Genomic DNA, 15,880 nt, shown 5'->3' with positions numbered 1-15,880 from the left:
TAGTATAGTGATGAGAGAAAGATGTGTTGCTCCCACCAGGACCTAGGTAACCTCTGTATATAGAACAGGATTGCAAAACGCTGGTTACTTTCTCAAAATATTTGTAATATGTACTCTTAATATAAACAGATACCATACATGGAGCAGGACCGGGGGAATTCAGAGACATTTATTATAGTTCCTTCATGTGCCTTAATGTGACCTTGAGGATGAATACAGTATTCTGTGGACAGTGTACCAGAGCTGTTATGTTCCCAATGTTTTTGTAGTGGCAATGCCTTACAGAAATGTAAACCATTGAAATTGGAAGGTCATCATATCCTGACAAGACCACAATACATTCCTAAACCTACTTCCTAACCCCAAGTACAAAGCCGACTCGTAGCATTTGCGCTAACCCTCTCTGATGAAATATCATTATGCATTTGTCCTATAGCTGTTCACTGTGTACCATACATGTAGTGAGGTCTCTATACATCCACACACGTTCTGGTCTTCATTAGACTACAACTGAACATCCTCCTGGCTTGACAGAGAAGGTCTTTCATCTGCACCTCCCTGCCTGGTCCTGCTCAACCAGAGTCTAACCAGAAACACCCCACAGCCCTGGGCAAGGTCAGAGGTCCCGCCAGCGCACAACATTACAGCAACATCGCTTGCTCTAATGGAGCAAGAACAACATTCAAGTTACTTTGCATCAATCTCTTAGACAATATATTCCAGTTCAACCATTCATGTTGCAGGAGTCCTAAGGTGGTTCTGATCTAACCAGGTGGTTCTGATCTAAAAAGGAATACTGCGCTACTTTGATTGCAATGAAACTGACCTTGAACTCACATGGGAGTAGACGTGTGAGCCTTGAAATAACTAAGATGAACAATCCTAACTGGTAACCTGACGAGTGACAATGAATGGGAAATGACTGTTTATCAAGAGTTTCTCTATGTTTGCCTAATGAAATGTGAGTACTGAATTAGGAAGCCCAAACACCAGCACTGCAGGGCAGAAAAACATGTGAAATCCATAAATATAGCTGATATTGTTTGGCCGTTACAACATGGCTAGTGCAGGTGAGAAGCGGAGACAGACAGATATAGCGTGCAAGGTTTGATAAATGATGGATCATGGCTCAATGCAATGCTAATCTGCAGAACGAAGCTGAGAGGTCAAAGGAAATGTACAGGAGACAGACTATCTTTGTTGCTCTCCACTCGAAACAAGTCCGTGTTTTATAAACCCCATTTCAATCAAAAAAGACAAATGTCAGCAAACAGAAGGGTAAATATTTAACTGACCGTGATTATTCAAGTGGTCCAAAAGGACTTTATTGTTTATCAAAATATATTTGAATTGGAGGGCAATACCCCTCGTCTGGGAACAATGGGCTCGTAAAACCGTGCAAAGTGAATAAACTCTCTCTAGGCTTGTAGTGCCCAAAAGGAAGCCTTTGTGCCCGACGACAAGCCTTTTATTTAGCTGTTGCAGTTTTCTTTCCTTTTAAGTCCTAGGAGACTTCGATTTAGTGCAGCGTGGCTTAAAGAAGGCTGGAGGCTTTTGTTTTGAGGTTTTCACACTGGATGGCAGTGGAATTTGGTGTGTGTGTGTGTGTGTGTGTGTGTGAGTAGAGATGGCTGTGACAGGTTGAAAGGGAGAGGGGTTGGTCTGGCCCAAAGAGAAAGGAGGCCTTGGCTAACACTGGCCAGGGTCCTGGAACAGCACAGAGGAGGCTTAGCATGCACGGACTGAGAGGAACTAATCTCCTGTGACATAATAGAACTGTACATAAATAACATCCTGAGAGTGGTCAACCACAGCCCCTAACTGACTGGAAAGGAGAAAGCCTGAGTGGATGAGAAGCAGTGCTCTGAAAAATTAGCTAGCTGCTGTGGAAAGTGTTGGGAGGTGAGATCGGGGTGGGTCTTGACCGTTTGGAAATGTGGACCCCGTTTGAAGCCCAGCTGCCAATTGTCTGCAGTCTAGACTCTTAGGCCCTGTGGTTCCAGATACTATGTTAAACATGCACTCTAGGACACAGCCATGGCAAGCAGGTTTATTAATACGACTTGGCAATATTCAGTACATTAATATTTCAAATGTGTTCAGATATGGCATATTACAGCAATTATCATGCTTTTCACAGATTTTGGATTTTGCACTAATAAAGAGTAATAGATCCCATAATAACTTGAGACCAGGCCATTGTTTAAAACCTGTGTGCACAGAACACTTGGCAGCCTGTGGGAGAGCTAATCAGCCCTGTCAGTTGTGTATATGAAAAGCAAACCAAAATGTGAGTTCTGAAACAGAGTAGACGTTACAAGAGGTGTCAGGGCTAACCGAGTGTAACAAGTTGGGTCATCCAAAACAAATGTCAGGATGTCCAGACTATGTACAACTCCATCAGGCCACACAGTTGGCCAGTCCTCCGAGGTGTTCCATGGTTTTGAACGGCTGCTGCTGGCACCACAGGAACATGTTCATTATGCTCATTCTGCTGCAGAGGACTTCCTAAATGGAAGCCAAGGGGATAGAACTATAATGGCCGTAAGTGAAATTGTCTAATAAAAACGGCACTTTAAGTTGTTTCTTTTTACATTAATCTGTAAAGGATGTGTCGTGGCTAAAGTAACAACCCTTAATGGCAGACTAACTAACTTACAACACGGCCATCAACAAAGCATTAAGTAATAATAGCATTTTTGGAGGTAAAGGCCAAACCTATAACCGATACTTCTAATGTTAATCGATTTAATTCGAATCGCACTCATACCAGCAGCATTTCTGTACATATACAAATATTTCAACATTCCACATTGTATTTTCTAAGTGATGGGATTGAGGGTGAAATGATTTAAAGCTATTCAAATACAGAGGCTATGTGACTTCACTGATAGGGCAGAATACTCTAGTCTATATGGGAGTATTATGTCCAGGGCACCCATCTCTGGTTGTAAGCGCTGAAGGACCTGTTTATTTGGACTGTTTGAGTGCATGTCTCTAGCTCCTGGGGGAGATCGGTGAATATGCTGAATTTCTAGAAGACAAAGCCAAAATAAGCACCAGAATTTGCCAAAAATGTATATGTTTGGATAATATGCAGTATTTCATATTGTCTCCTCAGAGCAACTTAAATTAAGGTGGAGAAGCATAAGGAATAGGTTAAGGATTATTTTATTACTTAACAGTTTGTACAGTTTCTACCATGGAAAAATAACATGTAACATAAGACTATATTTACAATTCGATTTTTACAAAATGTCTTTACAAGATGTTTTGCCGGTTCAAAAACGCTAGACTAAAACACAGAATAAAACACATTCACACACATCCACACGCAAATGAAACTTTGTAATACACACATAAATAAATATAGACATTCACTGACTGTTGCACAACAAATATTTCTACAGCCAAGAACATAAAATTCCATCATTTCCACACAAAGTTATAATTTCATTAATAAACATGACATATTATTCCCCATATAATTCTCTGTTAATCTGTTAATAAAACATTGCTAACATATTCAAAAGAGGTAACACAGATGTATTCATGCCTACAGAACACTGACGCTTGACATGCAAAACCATGACAAGCATTCAATTTGAAGCTAGTAATTCATTTACAGTTAAAATCAATTGTACTTCTACATGCAACATACTAGGAGAAATATTCTGGTTTAAGCTACACTGGTTTTAGCCATTCAGCAGTACATATGGTTTGCCTATGAGCCATGTTTTACTTAAAACTAAATAAATAGGTGAAATCCATCGCTCCTTTCTCTATCAATACATGATTGTGTTTTACAATTGTATGGCATTTTCTCCATCGTTTTTCAAGTGTCTTCAATTTAGTTACCATTTTGTTAAACTTTTTTTTCTAGCAACCTCATTTTTTCTAGCAAGTCATTTTCTCTAAAAGATATACAGTTGGAATTGATGTTGCTTTGCATTTGGATCTATTAGACTGAAAACACCTGGATCACCTTTCTCTTCCAGTCCAACAAAGATTTCGGTGAACTAATGGGAGAACGAACTACTCAGTCCTAAAAGCAAAGAGTCCTACAGCACATATCTGACTGTATGTTGCAGAGAGCACAGTCATTGGGTGGAATCAAAAAGAACTGCGGGGGGGAAAGCTATTCTGTACAACCCGCATCACACGGGTTTGGGTCAGAGTTCATGGCCTGCTGTATTTGCTGTGTTTCTGTCTGGTTCCACATTGAATTCCCTCCCTGGGTGGTGCCGCTGAGAGATTTTGGTCCTGGTCCCACTGGGTCTGATGAGGACAAGAGCTTCAATGTCTCTCTGCTGAGGGCTTCTGGTGTGCATGGTGTTGCCTGAGTCTGGGTCCTGAAACACACAAAATACCTTAATATCAGTTTCTAACGCTACAGCGTGGGTCCTTGAAAAGCGCTATATAAACATAATGCATTATTTTTACAACATTATATTTCTCATTTTGACATTTTTCATTTAGCAGACGCTCTTATTCAAAGCCACTTAGAGTAATGAGTTCATACATTTTCCTATAATTTTCATAAAGACAGTGGGAATCAATCCCACAACCCCCGACACCATGCTCTACTAACTAAGCTCCCCCGGGCCAATGTGTTGATCAAATTAAAGCCCGGGCTAACCCTGTTCCTGGAGATAAGGTCACTCTGGACTGGGGTTGGTTAGAACCGTCAGGATGACTGCTCTTCAGGAACGGGTTTGGGCAGCCCTGAAATGGAGTCATCTGTGACTATGCAAAGAAGTGCCTTAAAAAAAGATGACACCGGAGGGACGCTGACCTGCTCCCACGGCCTACGTTGGACGCCCCCCCACCCCCCCACCCAGTCCGGGCCAGGAGGAGAGGCACTGCCGGGGCTGGAAACTTACGGTGTTGCAGGACTGGTAGCACGCTGGGGGTCTGAAAGGTCTTGACGGTGGCCGGACCCTCCCCTCCTGACGTGATCACCTGGACCTCCAGTCTGTAGTAGGTGGCCGGCCGCAGGTTGGACACCACCAGCAGGTTATGGTCCTGAAAGGGTTAACGGTGCAAGAGAAGACCATTAACCACCCCTGGTGCCACGCTGAAAGTGACCAGCTGTGTTCAAGGACAAATCTAAGCTGGTGGAAAACTGCTTGTTCTTTTCTAAAGAAATATTTGTGGAAAGTGTTTGATTTGTGTTCCCGATATTTTGGTCGTTCGGTGCATTCACCACGGTTGGACCTTTTAGGTGGCCACTCTTTCTGTTTCTCAATTGCCAATTCTCCGCATATGTCAATAGATAAGTCTGTTCTGATGTTAACATGTGGACTGAGCCGAAGATTAAACCTGGGATAAATCCCATACACCCTTTGTCTTCTATTCAGCCTGAGAGGGAAACAAAGAGCTGCTGTTCTCTTTCTTTCTCTCGCTCTCTGCCCGTCGAAAATGAGAGTACTTGGTGTTTGTATTTTTAGACCCGCGAGGGGCTTCCTGGGTGGCAGGGACCAGTGGAACATGTTGATAGACTCAATTATGTACAAAAAAATAGAAGGTTGGGTTTTTTTGTTTATTGCGGTGCACTCAGACAGGATGAAAGAGGAAGTGAGGAAGGTAGGTGGAACACGGGAGTAGGAGAACGTCTTATGGGGGACAACACTGCTTATATACTTCTTCATGTAAGGAGGGCAATGCAGTGTATCCTTAAAATACCTCCACTCCTGGCAGGCGTTGTATAATCAAATGCTGAAGATAGCACTTATTTCTTTCCCCTAAATACAATACATTCCGGCACACTTTCTTTGGCTAATCGTCCAAGATTTCGTGTCCTAAGGCAACAGCTATGAGGCTCATTCTGAAGTACTTGTGTGACTGCATGAACAAGCGGTTCGGTCACAAAAACAGGGTTACTTCAACTGAATTGAACAGACTTACTGGAGGCAAGATTTGTGACTGGGAGATGATGCTGTTGGGCAGGCTGTTTTGTCGGCTCTCCGTGGTGACCTCGGCCCAAGTGACCTGGAAGCCTGTGATTCGCTGATGGGCCAGGACCCGTGACACGCGCCACAGGAAGTTGCCCGTGATGTTTCCCTCGTGAATGGAGAAAGACGCCGTCAGGTTTTCTGGCTTAGCCAACACTTTGGGAGCCGGGGCTGCGGAGCAAGATGGGAATAACTGCTTTCAAAGGTACTGATGGAAGTGTGTTCTTGGAACGACAAAGTGTACAGGCTAGTGTGATAAGAAATTAAAAGAATGAATAAGGCAAACAAACTACTGTAATGTGCTGGACTCCTGGGCTCCCCAGAAAGTTGTTGATATGAACACATTTCTGGGGGCCCAGGATTCCGGCACATGTTACATCCAAAAAGAGAGCATGAGCTGACGCTAGCTGACGCACCTCCCTCCCCGGGACAGGGGATGTGTTTGTGGCTCTTGCTCCTGATGGTTGAGCAGGACGGGGTGAGGAAGGTGGCGCTCTCATCCTTGGCGCGCCTCTTGGACTTGAGGACGTGGACGGTGACTTTGTACTTGCAGGAGAAGAGCAGCCCGGGAAGGTTGATGTAGTTCTCCTGAGCCAAGAAACACATTGAACGTTCAGAGCCCTGGCGGCTTTGACATGACGCCGTCCAGGTCACGTCCCTGGGAACCACCGCGGATAATTAAATGCACTGGGCCAGGGGGGGGGATCCGGTTTCCAACCCATGCCCTGGAATATGGCCCACATTACTGCGCCACTTTGAACAGTCACATGTCAAGGCGCTGACCTACTAGTTTTCCATTTAAACTGCAACGCAAAATTCTAATTTCCTTATCGTGGGTTCCCAGTGTAACACGTAGAGGAAAACATAATAAAGGCGACCCAAGTGCGTTTAGCGGTCATCTGAAATGAAGATGGCACCTACGTTCAATGTTAATTCCCTGCAATATGTGTATGCCTGTGTGGGTGTGTTTGTGTGTTCTCTCTGATATGCAGGGTCCATGATTAAAAGTGATCTAAGGCGCCGTGTTCGTACAAAACAGACTAGGACAAGTGCCGTGCTGGAATCCTTCCCAGGGATCTGCAGAAAAAGGATGTGTATTTCCTAGCAACCAGAGAAGAGCTCCCTGAAGAATGCGTTGATTGCTAGGCCCATGCCACGCTGGAACAGCCCCAAGTTCAACCAGGGCCACACACACTACCCCCACCACACACACACACACACACACACACACACACACACACACAAGCACTCGCACGCGCGCACACGCAAGCATAGGCGCGCACACAGCTCCCGCATCCAGCCTCCATTCCCGGAAACATTGTTTTAGTAAATGTGTTTTTATTGGGCAGCTCACCACATGTTTGACCACACCGACTGAGTCATAATCAAAACAACAGTCGCCGATTTGCCTGCTCCAGAGCTACACAACAGGACTGAGGCCCTGAGTCGGGGGGCCTTTCTCAGTGCCAGACAAAAGAGGCTGGCAGACACTTGCTGTGTTGAACACCAAGTCATGGGTCTGTACAACCCCCCACGCCAAGACTGATTGGTTTACTTGGATTGGAGGATTTGGGGGATGGGACTGACCTGTGTCACAGACTTCTCTGGTTCTCTGGTGTCGTTATGGCTGCAGTACTCCGGCATCCACTGGACATGGTAACGACTCACCAGAGGGTCTGGGCGGAGAGGAGGAAGAAAGTTGAGGAAGAATGTCAGCTCACTACAAAGTTCCTGATGAATGTGACATTAGCAGACATGGTCCTGTACATGCTTGTTCGAGAAAATCTCATCTCATCTTGTTCAAAATCTCATCTTGTTCGAGGAAATCTCATTTGAAATAATCTTATAATAAACTATCTTATCTCATAATAAATTACCTTACAAAAAGCCATTCAGACAGTCTGTTTCATACTTTTGTACATTAAATATTAACTTATCAGGCATTGACACACTCTGTTGATACCTTGTCTGGTATAATGACAGAAAAACTAAAACATTTTACATTTACTACTGCAACTAATCTCAACATTACATTCATGTCAACATAAAATAAGAAAAGCTTTTTTTAAGCATTTGACTAAATAACACCTCACCAGCAGTACAGGGACCACGTTTTAACGTCTACACTACAATGTAATGGCTATTAACATACTACAGTATGGACTCACTTGAACAAAAACATTCAAATATTTTGTGAATTTTGGGTTAAACCATGTCAACAACAGAACCAGACCCCCTTTAAAGGTCTAACGTTACCAGCGGTGAATCATCACAAGCCCAAACACCAATTCACTTTGTTGCAGAACAGTAGAGCTTCTTCTGTTAATCAGTGCTGTTTATGCTCCCATTGCCCCACCCCCCCACCCCCCCTGTTATTTTACTGTAATTATTATTCATCTGGCTGTGTGCGTTCCTATGTGAAATTATACTTCTACGATTAATAATTGAGTTATGCCGTGTTAGCCTTTGGCAGGGGCCTCAATTGCGGTCGGTAGATAAAAGGACGCCTTTGAAGGTTTCGACACGGATCTGGTGTGCTCAGCCTCCCAGCACTTTGGAAGCAGAAGAGAAGATTTACGGTGAAGCGGGGAAAATTGGGAGAAAATAAACAAGATATGCATGGCTGCCGCTGACAGAGACGGGAGGAGGTATGTAAAACGAGGGAAGGAACATGGAAATCAGGTATAATCGGGCAGGGTTGGATGAGTCGTGGCTGTGAGCTAGCCTCCGAAGCCTGCCCGGCTGTCACACACTATCTCAGCCCCAGACCTGTTATCGGCAGCATTGAGTTAACCTGTCCTCCAGCCTGGAGTTCGGAACACACACAGGCTGACTATGAGAAACCTGATCTTAGACGTTCAGGGACCATGTCTCTCTGTCTAGGCCAACGGTCCACTTTCACCTGTATGAACCGTGTGGGCAGTGCCACATTCAGCACCCTCATTAGTCAGCCCAGTTCCATACCCAGGCCGTGCCCAGGAAACGACCACCCTGAATGTGGAGCTGGCCCAGAACTAACAGCCCAACACTCTGTGCTGAACATGTGCCCAACCCAATTACTTGGCTTCCAATCTGTACTAGGAGTTCACTCTCTCCCCCTCTATCTCTTGGACTGTCTCTCCCAGCCCTCACCCCTCAGCTTCACTCTTTCCTCTGTCTCTCTCTGTCTGTCTCTCTGTGTAATTCAGCAGAAGGCCTCTCCATCAGAAGCACTCCCGGGCATTTCCTCTCCTCAGCCAGGCCAGTCCGGGCATTCCTGCCTCCACTCTATGGAGTTTGGCTTGGGCGATGACACATATTAGCAACATAACATAGTCCAGTTAATAGAATTTGACAGGTTGTGCTTGGAGCGTGCCTTTCAACTTTTCAATCTTTCCACACTGTTCTTACGGGTTGGGGTATGGAGTCTATCTATGTCGTGGGATGAACTTATTAACCCTTTCACCTATTCTTGGTGTCTGTTTGAATGGTGACATAAGGTCTTGTAAAACTAAATTGACAGTTCGAACAGTAAAATGGAGAAGTCATTAACTACAGCTGTCAATAATCTCCTCCATTTGCCTCGTTCCCTGTGTTTATTGTTCTTCAGCTAACAGAACCTCAAAACACACATCCTGATTTACACCCGGTTACCCTACGCTCTAAATACTCAAAGACACACTGTTTCATTTAGTTGGTCTACAATTTCCAAAGGCATTTTTCCCCAGATTGAACTTAACTGAGAATCATTCATCTCCCAGCATTGATTAACATGAGGCAGGATGACTGATGGGGTATTACAGTAAGTTGTGATTACAGATGCGTAAGAGCCAAGGCCCACATAGGGTACAAAAATGTGCCACATACCTCCTCGATTCTTCCAGTAAACACGGACCTGCAGCTGGCCATCCTGGTAGAAGGGGGTACCCACTTCCAGGGTGCCTGCGGGGCGCTTGCCCAAGGAGGAGCCCACTGGAATCATCACCTCCTCCTTCTTGTCTTTCTTCAACACTGGTTTAACGCATGAGCAAAAGAAAGGATTACATCCCTATAATCGTACAGCTCATTCAATAAACGCAAAAAAAAATTATGCCATTCACACTGATGATTTGAAAATGGATGAAAAACGTAATCAGACCAAATGCTGATTCATCGGCTCACCGGAGACGTTCTGGGCGGTGGTGTTGAATTGGAGCGAAGCCTTGGAGCTCTTCAGACGGACCTGACCCCAATAGGTGACAGCCTGCAGCTCCACGGTGTAGCTACTGTTGGCGAGCAGCCCCTCCATGTCCACCCAGCTCTGGGCCTAAAACCACAAAGAGCCCCGGGTCACACGGAGCCCACATCCAAGTCACCCGACCCCGCCGACTCCGAGCTCTGTCCCAGGCCAAACCCAGGTCAGCCCGGTCCTAGCCCAAGCCCAGTCTAAGGGCATGGGAACCACCCTTCAACGGGGAAACACGTGCGCTAGGCCAACATGGACAAGAGATAGTGCTAGTCAAGGGCAAAGGGGCCGTGGGGTTCGTGCGAGGGAGTCGTGTTATCGCCAACCCCTGGGGTTTCATTGCGTTGTGTTTAGGTCCAGGCATTCCTCCATCAGCATGGGCCTGATAGCCTTCAGTTATTGACCAGCGCTTGTTTTGACATTCCACCGTCAGCAGGTAGCTTTCCAAAACCCTGAGGTGCCAAAGTGGAAACCACTAATACATGTGTCAATAGATATCTGGTGTCACCCAGCGCTCTCACCTCCACGCCACATCTGCAATGGGTTACCAACACTAATTCAGGATTTCTAAGCCAGAGCAAATGGCTTTATTCTTCACAAAGACACTAAGCAACGTAGACATTTGACGCTATTGCACTTACAAAACTTCATTTGAAAAGGTAATTTATTGTTATCCATTTACTGGGTATTGACTTGGCTGGGTAGCATGAGTTTTTCCTCATGCTAGTGCTCAAAATAATATTTTAAAGTAGCTGGTTCTAGAGCTGAATGCTAAATAAATCTGGGATCCATGTTAGAATAACATTGTTACTTTTTACTGCCTGTGACATTTAGGGCCGGTTTATAATAGCAATACCACTGCTAAGGGTTGTATGTCCGTTGCATTGTGCCTAAGGACACTCTGTAGCCATGGCATATTGACCATTTACCACACCCCCTCGGACCTTACTGCTTAAATCTTTGAAAAATATGCGTTAAGAACACAACATTGTGACACCGCGTGATTTATCAAGCAGTAAATGAGGCACAAATGATACGTATGTTGTGTTTTCTTTCAAAGCTTAACCAAGCGTTGAAGGGGAGCCTAATTTGTTTAAGAAAACAAAACAACAAAAATGGCCAGTGGCGCACGGTGCTTTGTGAGCTGCAGCTTTTAAGGGTTTATGTAAGCAAATGCAATCTGCATTGAGTTGCTGATTCGTTTTCCCATTCTGTGGCCTGCGGTTCTTATTTACAGAGCTGAGACTAGGGGAGTGTGGCTCAGGCAAAATGGGTCTGATCCACCCAGGCCCCAGGGCCCCGAACCCCTGACACCCCCCCCCCCAGAAGCGGGGAGAGAGAAGGGGGCGCTTACCCCGTTGGTAATCATCCGCCTCTTCTTCTTGGACGGCACCAGGGACTTGCCGGGGACGGTCCAGCTCCAGAACACTTTGTAGTGATGCACTGGGATGTCGGGCTCCTCGGGCAGGGTCCAGTTGAGACGGGCTGTCATCGTCCCCTCAGCTCCCACGGTCATGTTGGTGACGCGTAGGCTGTCCGGGCTGGGGGGGGCGGCGGGATCTGGCGAGAGACCAGGAACATCACAACCGTCATGTCGTATGACTCACCACGGCAACGCTTCTCCCTCTGTCCTGCCCACCACCCACCCGCCCGCCCGCCCACAGGGACTGACTGAAGGGGATCATGTCAGTCGAACAGTGGAGGGACAGGCTGAGGAGAATCACGTCAGACACACACAGTAGGGACTATTGTTTCTCATTGGAAGACAGAGAAAATCGTGTCAGACCAAGAATAACGGCGCCAGAAAAGTCTCTGATATGTGACAGCCACGATGTCTTTGTGTTGGTAATTAGTGGTTGGTGATTCACGGACCAATTAGAGAAATAGAATTAACTAGGGTTGATTGACATCCATTAAAAACAGCCCACTAAATGCACCACAGAAATGCGGTTATCCTCAACAAGTCAGACGTTTGGTTTAGCATGTGTATCCAGAATAGATTTGCGCCAGCTTTGCGGTGCAGCCGAGGGGCCAGTAGGAGAGGGATCCGGACAGTGTGACGCTGTAAAGTGATTAGTCCACCACTGGCGGTCTGTCATGAAATGTTATGACAGGTGTCATGTCTATGACAGCATTACACAGGACATAGAACGTAGGTCGGGGGTCACCAAACACATGTTGGCTCAACCGTCACATTCCATCCCTGTTTCGCCCCACCTAGAAGGTGTGGGTGTGAGCGTGTGGGTGCACGTGTGTGAGTGTGTGTGTGTGTGCACGCTTGTATGGACCAGTATGCAAATATGTGCTGTTTTTAGAGCTGGTTGAAGCCAACCAGATGGGGTCTGCCACAGTACTGCAAGCGGCTGCTGTGTTCAGGCCAGTGGGTGAGGGCAGGCCAGTGGGTGAGGGCAGGTCAGTGGGTGAGGGCAGGCCACTGGGTGAGGGCAGGCCACTGGGTGAGGGCAGGTCAGTGGGTGAGGGCAGGTCAGTGGGTGAGGGCAGGCCACTGGGTGAGGGCAGGCCACTGGGTGAGGGCAGGCCACTGGGTGAGGGCAGGTCAGTGGGTGAGGGCAGGTCAAGCAAGATGTCAAACCAGAGGAAACTGGTCTTAATGAGAAAATGATTGAGACTACAACCACGGTCTTGTTAGCTTCTCCCTCTCCCACCTGAAACACATTTGAGGTGGTTTCAAAGTGCAATTGGACGCATCATTTCAGAGCGAACCATAATGTTGTGTGTGATTTAAAAATAATCAGGGTTTTTTATTTTTACAAATTGTCCGGACCAAGCATGGGCTGCAAATTGCAATCAGATGATCGGGGTTGAGCTGTGTAAATAACAATGGTATTACAGAATCAGTCGCTCATCAAGTTTGACAGCTCCCATCCATCCATCAGCATTGTGGGGCTGATGGGACTGACGGCAGGTCATTTTCCAGCCCTGCAGAACAACCCAGCTTCCACCTGGTGTCTGGTGATGTCACACAGCCCGTCAGAACACCCAGGGGACCACATGTTAAAATAGAAATGACAAGCAAGGTCACTCAGTAACGTACCCCCAAAGACATGCAAAGGGTCTTTGCAAAATGTTTGCGTTTTGATTCCTTGGTGGGTCTCCAAATGATCTTCTCACAGTCCGTACACCATGGAAACAATTACTTCCTCGGCTTTTCATGGTAAGTTTAGAGAAAACGCAGCCCCTGACGGAGAAAACTTTACCCAAAGGCACGCTGGCAAAGCAAACAACGTGAGAACTCAGAAATAGGCCAAATCCTGTTTCACTTCAATCTGATCCAAGCGCAGAGCAGTTAGCCGCCACACAGGCAAACCCACACATCCTATCTGCTCTACATCAGATCAAATCTAGACACAATATTACATTCATAAACCTGTAATCCGCGGGAATTCCATAACAATTGGCTGGCTGCTTTAACAAATGCCATCTGCCGCTGCACTAAAGAGCCATTTAGAGTCATTCAACACGGGGAAGAAACGGTAGACAAATCACTAATCGGTATTACAGATCTGAAGCACTGAGCAGCCTACCTTACCTCATTCCCCCTGGAAGCTAGACCCAACGTACATGCGTTTGAAACTTGTAATATCCTGCCTAATTCCTATTACGTACGGCTATTAAGAAGGAAAACCCTACTCTTTGAAGAGTTAAACGTAGAAAGGTCTTGCAGTGCAATGTGGGGGGAAAAACCTGTTCTGTACAAACAGTGGTCTCTGATGACTCTGCGTGCTCAGTTTGGCGTCAGTGCAAATTAGAATTTCCATTTAGCTAAGTGGACAACTTCAGGGCAGACTGGCAAAGGAATGCTTAGCAAATGCTAATCCGATTTAAGGTTCAGGTTTACTAGGTGGGGAAAAGGAAAATCAAAAGCTTAGATATGGTTGTGATGGGTTTTTAAAGACACGGTGCCAAAACCGTTTAGCTATTTGCATGCAGTAAATGCGCACATTATGGTGTGAATAATCTTTGAATTTTACAGAACATGAACAGTGTCATGTTCCTGCGTTATTGGTTTTCTACACTGTGGGGGTCTGAATTGATTTCAGGCATTGGGCACAGATACACAAACACGATATGCAGAAAACACAATTTGGAAATGCACATGTTCCAAAATGGGGAAATGGGAAGATACCAAGAACAAATTAGGTTGTGTGGGATGGTCCCAAACCCTCCAGCTGTTGGTAAAGGAGGGATATGATGTCACACAGGACCTGCAGGGGCCACACACACACACACACACACACACACACAAACGTACCTCTGGAGGAGCGGAAGTGTTTGCTTGGGGCAGTAAAGCCTCGGGTCCCGTGCACATTGACAGCCGCCACTCTGAACTGGTACCATCTGCTGGCTCTGATGTCGGCCAGTTGGACGCGCTCCTCTGTAGTCTACAGGACAGATGGGAGAGAGCAGACCCGCAGGGGTTAAAGGTCACACTGGGTCACGGCTTGTGTGAGTGTTGACGCCTTATCAGTCATCTGTCCGTTTCCCCAATGCCAAACTATCAAAGACACTGCAACACTACGGAATGTTCTGAGAAGGAGCCCAGCGCCTCCACAGCTGTGGATTTAGTAGAGCCCTGAATTTCCCATGTCTTTCTCTCTCTCAAGGAAAAATACACAGGTTGAATACTTTCCCACGCCAAACCAATTAAATCATCCGTCCCCAACTAGTGATGTCCCTCAACAAAACGGACAATGGGGTTTCTGAATTAACTGAAGAACATAACTGAGGAATAACTTGGAAACTACAGGCAAAGTAGGTTCATCACAATGTACCGTGGTTAGGTACACGGCCAGAGCCTGGTGAGGCCGGGGCGAGGTATGATCCGTGGCAGCAAGCCCTACCTGCGCCGCGGACTCCCACTCGGTGGCGTCGTCTTCACTGGGATGGATGCCGTAGTTCCAGCGGCGCTGTACCACATACAGAACGGGCTCCACGGAGATGTTGAACTTAGAGGACCAGCGGATCTCCAGGCCTCCGGACGGCTGCTCCAGAAACACCAGCTCCTTCCTGGGCTTGAGCGGCGCTCCTGAGAACCCAAACATGACATCATCACTCCGTTTTTAAATGGCTTCACACAAGTGTGTCCGGACATTTAAGGGTTTATTGATCCCCACACTGTTTCATTAGCAGCACGTGACAACAGAGGATACTCCAAGCCAGTGTGTCCCTGGCACGCCATTTGTTCAAGTTTCCCAAAACGGAGACAGTGATCAAGGGTGTAGGGGTTAATTAAGCCCTCCAGTGGCCCCTTCCAGAGAGTGTGCAGTGGTGCAGTCTCCATGAACTGAGAGTCCCATGAGTCACCATGTTATTTTTATCCTTTCAATTTCACACATAAAAATGTATTGGCGTGCCTAATTATATGGCGCGTGCACTGGCTTTCATCTGATTTGGAGAATTGACACGCATAAAACAAAATACCTCCCAAATAACTTGTTAACGAGGTATACACATTTGAATTTTGAGTTTCATTAATTCACAGTGAACCACAAATTGCACCATTCAAGTCACGAGTGTGTCCCAAAGTTAAGACCCCCAGTTCATTAAACCCCTAGCCACTCCGTGGAAGTCACCCTCTGATTTTCGTCAACGAGTCACAAAGTGAACTCCAAGCAAGTGGTCAGGGCATTGCGTCTGGACTGGAATACAAAGTTACACTACCATGGTCCACGTTCACGCTCCATTTCCATGTCGCAGAACT

The 15,880-nt window shown here is 46.2% G+C and overlaps 1 protein-coding gene across 1 annotated transcript in view; it reads right to left on the bottom strand.

Moving 5' to 3' along the window:
- Positions 1–3,155: 3,155 nt before the first annotated feature.
- The window catches only part of LOC105016455 (anosmin-1), a 40,838-nt gene continuing 28,113 nt past the window's right edge, over positions 3,156–15,880 (bottom strand). The window contains 10 exon segments of the mRNA XM_013137727.4: positions 3,156–4,352; positions 4,884–5,025; positions 5,908–6,125; positions 6,371–6,542; positions 7,542–7,630; positions 9,801–9,944; positions 10,095–10,239; positions 11,513–11,718; positions 14,432–14,561; positions 15,021–15,205. Of these exon segments, the coding sequence (XP_012993181.3) occupies positions 4,297–4,352; positions 4,884–5,025; positions 5,908–6,125; positions 6,371–6,542; positions 7,542–7,630; positions 9,801–9,944; positions 10,095–10,239; positions 11,513–11,718; positions 14,432–14,561; positions 15,021–15,205 (1,487 nt within the window). The 3' untranslated portion in view covers positions 3,156–4,296.

The sequence above is a fragment of the Esox lucius genome, chromosome 16 (assembly GCF_011004845.1).
Source record: "Esox lucius isolate fEsoLuc1 chromosome 16, fEsoLuc1.pri, whole genome shotgun sequence".
In the NCBI taxonomy this organism is placed as follows: Eukaryota; Metazoa; Chordata; class Actinopteri; order Esociformes; family Esocidae; genus Esox; species Esox lucius.
The sequence above is the reverse complement of the archived record's forward strand: the minus strand, read 5'-3'. Positions and strand labels throughout refer to the sequence as shown.